Genomic DNA, 7,133 nt, shown 5'->3' on the forward strand with positions numbered 1-7,133 from the left:
GGACAGAGGAGACATCTTGCGCCCTCGTCTAGGGGACAGAGGAGACATCTTGCGCCCTCGTCTAGGGGACAGAGGAGACAACTTGCGCCCTCGTCTAGGGGATAGAGGAGACAACTTGCGCCCTCGTCTAGGGGACAGAGGAGACAACTTGCGCCCTCGTCTAGGGGACAGAGGAGACAACTTGCGCCCTCGTCTAGGGGACAGAGGAGACAACTTGCGCCCTCGTCTAGGGGACAGAGGAGACATCTTGCGCCCCCGTCTAGGGGACAGAGGAGACAACTTGCGCCCTCGTCTAGGGGACAGAGAAGGAGACTTGCGTCCTCTCCAGGGTGACAGAGGAGAGGACTTGCGTCCTCTCCTGGGGGACAGAGGAGACATACGTCGTCTCTTAGGGGACAGAGAAGGGGACTTGCGTCCCCTCTTGGGAGACATGCGTCCTCTCTTGGGGGACAGAGACGGGGACATGCGTCCTCTCCTGGGGGACAGAGACGGGGACTTGCGTCCTCTCCTGGGGGACAGAGACGGGGACTTGCGTCCTCTCCTGGGGGACAGAGACGGGGACTTGCGTCCTCTCCTGGGGGACAGAGACGGGGACTTGCGTCCTCTCCTGGGGGACAGAGACGGGGACTTGCGTCCTCTCCTGGGGGACAGAGACGGGGACTTGCGTCCTCTCCTGGGGGACAGAGACGGGGACTTGCGTCCTCTCCTGGGGGACAGAGACGGGGACTTGCGTCCTCTCCTGGGGGACAGAGACGGGGACTTGCGTCCTGTCCTGGGGGACAGAGACGGGGACTTGCGTCCTGTCCTGGGGGACAGAGACGGGGACTTGCGTCCTGTCCTGGGGGACAGAGACGGGGACTTGCGTCCTGTCCTGGGGGACAGAGACGGGGACTTGAGTCCTGTCCTGGGGGACAGAGACGGGGACTTGAGTCCTGTCCTGGGGGACAGAGATGGGGACTTGCGTCTTGTCCTTTTGGGGGACTTGGACTGCTTCCTCTTGGGAGTCATGCTTTTTGAGCCAGATCGAGACCTGCCCCTGCCAGACACTGGCTGACTAGACAATCCCGCAGGGCTTCGTGAACGACTGCGACTTGATCTGGACCGCTTAGGGCTTGGCGAACGACTAAGACTCGATCTAGCCATCTTAGTTTCTGTCAGCGACCCTGACCTTGACCTGGAGGGAGCCTGGTTCTTCACCTTTGACCTCTGCTCTGGGTTGGTTTCCTCCTTCTGGCCATCCTGCTTGGGGATGATGTCAGGAAGCTCCTGGGTGTGGCTGAAGCTCCCGCCGCTCCGTGGATCTTCCGGCTTTGTGACAGAGATGGTTTGGTTCTCCCTGTTAGCAGGGGAAACCTTCTCTTCTGTCTTTCCTCCTGCATCCGCGGACTCATTATCTGAGGGTTGACACATCACTTTCAGAGATTCCTCTTTTTGGGCCAAAGTGATGCATAGGGAGGGAACTCGCTCCTCTTGCCTGGCCTTAGACTGCATGGGAACAGCCTGCACTACCATGCCAGCTGGCTTCCCCTCAGACTCAGAATCTGTTCCTGACATAGATTCGCTCTCTGATAGGGAGTGTGAAGAAGAGTTCTTCTCCTGCTTTTCTTCCCCTTTTCTCCTCCTTTTTCTCTTCTTTTTCCCAGCATGTCTTTTGTGTTTTCTGGCTTTAGCGTCACCTTCTACCTCAGGTATAGCTGTGTGGACAGGTAAACAAAAATCAGTTTTGTTTTTTAAATCACTTTGCATCGGTTTGTTTCTGACACCTGGCCCAAACTCCTTACCTGTGATCAAGTCCTTTGTTGCCTCCTCTTTCGTGTCTACTCCTGCATCGGAGGCCACTGGGCCAGCACTCCTCAAGCTAAAAACAGAAAATATATTGATTATAGCCGCAAATATAATGAATACTATAATCACAATTGTCCCAATGGTTTAGAGCCAAACAAACAAGAGCCTGTTGGATTTACATTTCTGCTGCTTTACCTCCTATATTCCAGTGTGGAAACCATCTAGAGGTGACCAGGCAACACACTTGGCTGCATTCAGTACATAAAAACGTAATAGAACGTTTAATTGAACAGAAACGATGCTGTACTGAAGTCCGTTAAAAAACAGGGATGGGCTGGGTTGTAGCTTCAAAATTCACCTTTCCCTTTAAACACATAAATCATTGCGCCAAGCCACACCCCGGCACACCCTCCAAATGGAGCAAACGTATCAGAGTCTGTTCAAGAACATACAAAGTTTTGGGGAAATGTGTCGTTCAGTACAAGCCTTTCCGAAAAGTAGCAAATGTTCACGCAAACTGAACGCAGCCCTGGTCTGGTTGTTATGGGCAGAATCTAGCAAAGTTATGGTTCTCATTGGATGAGTCAAACCAAGTTCTGGTTCTAATGGGAGGAGCCTCACCCTGCTCTGGTTCTGATTGGCGGCTTTTCTACGTCGGACTCTGGGGCCGACTCTGAGCTCGTCTCTCTCTCTCCCTTGCCACGTTTCTTCTTCTTCTTCTTGCTCTTGTGTTTTTTGTGCTTCTTGTTCTTCTTCTGCGGCGTCTCACTTCCTTCCTTTGCAGATGTTTCCTCCAGAGCGTGTTCTTGCTCTGCAGCCTCGTCCCCGCCTGCAAGGATTAATAAATTACATTCCTCATTTAAAGATTAGCCAACCATATTCTTTAGTCACAAATTAAACAATCACATTTCTTTGTTATGCTAGATTCGGAATATGGGGAGTTCACATGGACAACATGTGAAAGCAATTCCTAATGAAAGAGTGGCCAGGCAGAGGCATGGCAATCTCTGGTGTGTGTGTCATTGGCATATCATGATCTAGCCAATCCAGCATGAACTTCCCAGCAACATAGCTAGTTTATGTTTGAGCCGATGGTCTATTGAAAGGATGGTAAAGAAACCTCCAACAAACCTTTACTTGTGCATACTTCCTTAATTCTCAATTTGGAAGTATGCTAATTGTCAAGAATACTCTGAAAAATATTGACTCCACAGAAAGAGGATATCTTCTTAGTTAATATGTTTCTGAATATTTCCTTGTTTTTCAGAGTTCCACCAGCGACCACAAACATCATTTTATAATTCACTGGTACCTTCCAAATGATCATTAATTAAGTATCGCCAAGTAAAGGTTAGCTGAAAATTTCTCAGTCCATGAATTTTCCAAAATTAGGTATAACCATCTACATGAGAATAACTATCCCTCACATTACAGGGATATTTCTGCAAATCATGATCACAAACCTGGCTGTGTGTCAACTGCACACTCCATTTTATCAGCTCTGTGGGGTGATTGATGGCCTAAAAAATCGCTGGCCCCTGGCAGTCAGTCCACCGTTCCCTTGGCCCTCTGTCACTATTGGGAAAAACAAAGCAGTTACTCCAGGGCACTCAACAGTTTGTTTCCCGAATGTCAAGACAATACAGATTAATTACATGAAATACTAACGTTACCGTTAAAAAAAACTGTTGAGTGTCCACAGGGTTACATTAAGTATAGGTACAGAACAAAAATAAAAACACACTCTCTGCAGAGCATTACATAACCAATGGCCCACTTACAGAGCCAGGCAACCGTTTTGTAATCGCCCATCTCAACTGGCAATAACACTTGATAGTTAACCAGGCAGATCACTGGCTACGATTTAGCTTAGCTAACTACATAGCAACCAAAGTAGTTAAGTAACGTCAGCTCGCTAGTGCGATCAAGTTAACTTCATATAGCTAACGTAGCTCGCTAATACATTCTAGTTATCAACGAGGGTCCAACAACAAGTTAGCTAGCTTTAGCTTAACTACTTTTTATAATTGTGTGAAAATTTAAATGCAATCTGGCTAGCCAATTCAGGTTAGCTAACAAAGACACGCCGTAATCAGCACCCGGCCTCACTCGACAAACGTTAGCCAGATTGCTAGCCGTCTATAGATTATTTGTCTTGATTCATCTGAAAAAATATATATATCTATAGACAACCAATAGTTGTTGTATAACACACATTTACACCGTTTTCTTACCTAGCTATATCTCCAATGCCTTGAATTTAAATTATTAGATACTCCAGGAAAGCCTGTTGTATGGCAGTCGCCATCTTCCTAGGACGCCATGACAGTTTGGGGGACCCCGTAATCCCAGAATGCCCTACTGGGCGGCAAATTGCGAGCGGAAATTATCTCCATGACAACTCAGAGGTGACAAGCCCTCTGCATTTAACATACAAATCTTTTTTTTAATAAACACATCTGCTACTTAATCTTCTTTATGTTTTTATATCAGAGGCATAGAAAACAGGGGCCATAGAAATATAAACTTGACCTTTACACTTTAGCTTGAGACAAGTAGTACGTTTTTTTTGGGGGGGGTTAGTGCTATCACATATCCTTGGGCTTGGGACGTTCCTACCCTAAACGCTAACCCAAGACTTAACCCATACCCGAACCTTAACCCTTATGTAACCATTTTACATTTCAACTTCAATGGGGTCAGGTTCCAAGGAGCTCTGATAGCAAGGACCCAGCTTTGTAGTCCTACAAAACTGAAATTTGTTACCTCTGGTTTATTCAGCCATTCCTATTAGGAAAATGAATGGAAAAATAATAGAGTTTTGGAATAAATGCTGAGTATAAACTCTAAGGTTAATTTAGGTTGAGGAGATCTTATACAGTTTGTTAACGTGAACTTTATGAAAAATAAAGCCTTTATGTGTTTTTTAAAATTACATAAATTCTTCAAATCTCACAAAAAGTGATGTTAGCTGATGAGATTTTCTCATATAACAATGAATGACATAACTATTGCTCTCTATTGCATTGGAGCAGGGGGCAGAGTAAAAATGATACAGTTCCCGTCAAAAACAAAATATTTAGTTAGTAGAGCAGAGACCCTGCTGAGTATTCCATCCCCCTTTGGCTGGGAATGAAAGTACATTTTTTTCTTGACTGCAACATTGGTTGGAGGCAATGGAAGGGTTGGGGTAAAAAGCCAGCAGCAGGTGGTGCAACACAGACCTCATAAAAACAAAACATATAGTGCCTTCAGAAAGAATTCACACCCCTTGACTTTTTCCACATTTTGTTGTGCTACAGCGTAAATTTAAAATAGATTAAATTGAGTTTTGTTGTCACTGGCCTACACACAATACTGCATAAACTAGGCAAGTTTAAGAACCAATTCTTATTTACAATGAGAGCCTTCCCTGGCCAACACTGTGCCAATTGGGACTCCCAAACACAGCCAGGTATGATGCAGGTTGAATTTGAACCAGGGACTGCAGTGACACCTCTAGTGCTGAGATGCAGTGCCTTAGACCACTGCCTCACTCAGTGAGACAATAAATGTTCAACCCCTTTGTTATGGTAAGTAAAAATTCCCAAAATTAGTTGCATTGACTCAAACATGATTTTTAAAGGACTACCTCATCTCCCCACGCATATAATTATCTGTAAGGTCCCTTAGTCGAGCAGTGAATTTCAAGCACAGATTCAATCACAAAGACCAATGCCTCGCAAAGAAGGGCACCTTTTGCTGGATGGGTAAACATTTAAAAAGCAGACATTGAATATCCATTTGAGCATGGTGAAGTTATTAATTACAATTTGAAAGGTGTATAAATACACCTAATACACCCAGTCACCAAAGATAAAGGTCTCCTTCCTAACTGTGAATCTGCTCAGGGATTTCACCAGTTCAAATCCCCGAGCTGACAAGGTACACATCTGTCGTTCTGCCCCTGTTCCTAGGCCGTCATTGAAAATAAGAATTTGTTCTTAACTGACTTGCCTAGTTAAATAAAGGTAAACAAAATAATTAAAATAAAATAAAAAATGAGGCCAGTGGTGACTAAAACAGTCACAGAGTAAATGTCTGTGATAGGAGAAAACTGAGGATTGATCAACAACATTGTCGTTTCTCCACAAAACTAACCTCATTGACTAAGTGAAAAGAAGGAAGCCTGTACACAATAAAAAATATTCCAAAACATACAGTTGAAGTCTGAAGTTTCCATACACCTTAGCCAAATACATTTAAACTCAGTTTTTCACAATTCCTGACATTTAATCCTAGTACAAACTCCCTTTCTTAGGTCAGTTAGGCTCACCACTTTATTTTAAGAATATGAAATATCAGAATAATAGTAGAGAGAATGATTTATTTCAGCTTTTATTTCTTTTGTCACATTCCCAGTGGGTCAGAAGTTTACATACATACACTCAATTAGTATTTGGTAGCATTGCTTTTAAATTGTTTAACTTCAGAAGGCTAGGGTCGTTTTTCTCAATTCCCGCCTGACGGACGTGCCCAAAGTAAACTGCCTGTTGCTCAGGCCCTGAAGCCAAGACATGCATAGAATTGGTACCACTTGAAATACAACGTTTTGAAGTTTGTAGAAATGTTAAAATAATGGAGGAGACTATAACACAACAGATATGGTCGGAGAAAATCCAAAGAAAAACCAACCAGAATTTTTGTTTGAGAAATCCCATGCTCTTACAATGGGAAGTATAAGGAAATAATGAAATTGTTTGGGATATAAAGAAGGATTTTATCAAACAGAATGAAACTTCATGTTATAGCAGGGACCTTGTGGATGACAAATCAGAGGTAGATTTTTAAAAAGTAAGATAATATTTAATCGCTATTTGTGAATTTATGAAACCTGTGCCGGTGGAAAAATATTTGATGTGGGGCACCGTCGTCAAACAATTGCATGGCATACTCTCGCTGTAATGGCTAGTGTAAATCGGACAGTGCAGTTAGATTAATTCATCTAATAATTCAATAGTGAATTCATAGTGAATTCATCTCCCAGTGTCTTGTGGAAAGCCAACTGAACCAGGTTTTCGTCTAGCCTGTGCTTAGCTCCATTCCTTTCCCTTTCTATCCTGAAAAACTCCCCATTCCATAACAAATACAAGCATGCCCATAACATGATGCAGCCACCACCATGCTTGAAAAAAGGAGAGTGGCACACAGTAATGTTTAGAGCTTTAGATCTGGTTTAGATCTTATCTGTCAGAAAGATATCAGTTTGTCTCTGTGCATGGTTTGTCAACTGTACATTTCGGTGTTCCCCAAGGTTCCGTTTTAGGACAACTATTGTTTTCACTATATATATTTTACCTTTTGGGGAA

The 7,133-nt window shown here is 43.9% G+C and overlaps 1 protein-coding gene across 1 annotated transcript; it reads right to left on the reverse strand.

Annotated features, from left to right (window-relative positions):
• Positions 1–28: 28 nt before the first annotated feature.
• Positions 29–4,167, reverse strand: LOC123989693 (peptidyl-prolyl cis-trans isomerase CYP95-like). Its single transcript, XM_046290743.1, has 7 exons — positions 4,020–4,167; positions 3,249–3,360; positions 2,407–2,614; positions 1,782–1,858; positions 381–1,694; positions 153–160; positions 29–61 (listed from the first exon to the last, which is right to left on the reverse strand). The coding sequence occupies exons 2-7, from the start codon at positions 3,274–3,276 to the stop codon at positions 29–31; spliced, it is 1,668 nt and encodes a 555-aa protein (XP_046146699.1). The 5' UTR covers positions 3,277–3,360; positions 4,020–4,167.
• Positions 4,168–7,133: the final 2,966 nt, after the last annotated feature.

The sequence above is a fragment of the Oncorhynchus gorbuscha genome, linkage group LG01 (assembly GCF_021184085.1).
Source record: "Oncorhynchus gorbuscha isolate QuinsamMale2020 ecotype Even-year linkage group LG01, OgorEven_v1.0, whole genome shotgun sequence".
Lineage (NCBI taxonomy): Eukaryota > Metazoa > Chordata > Actinopteri > Salmoniformes > Salmonidae > Oncorhynchus > Oncorhynchus gorbuscha.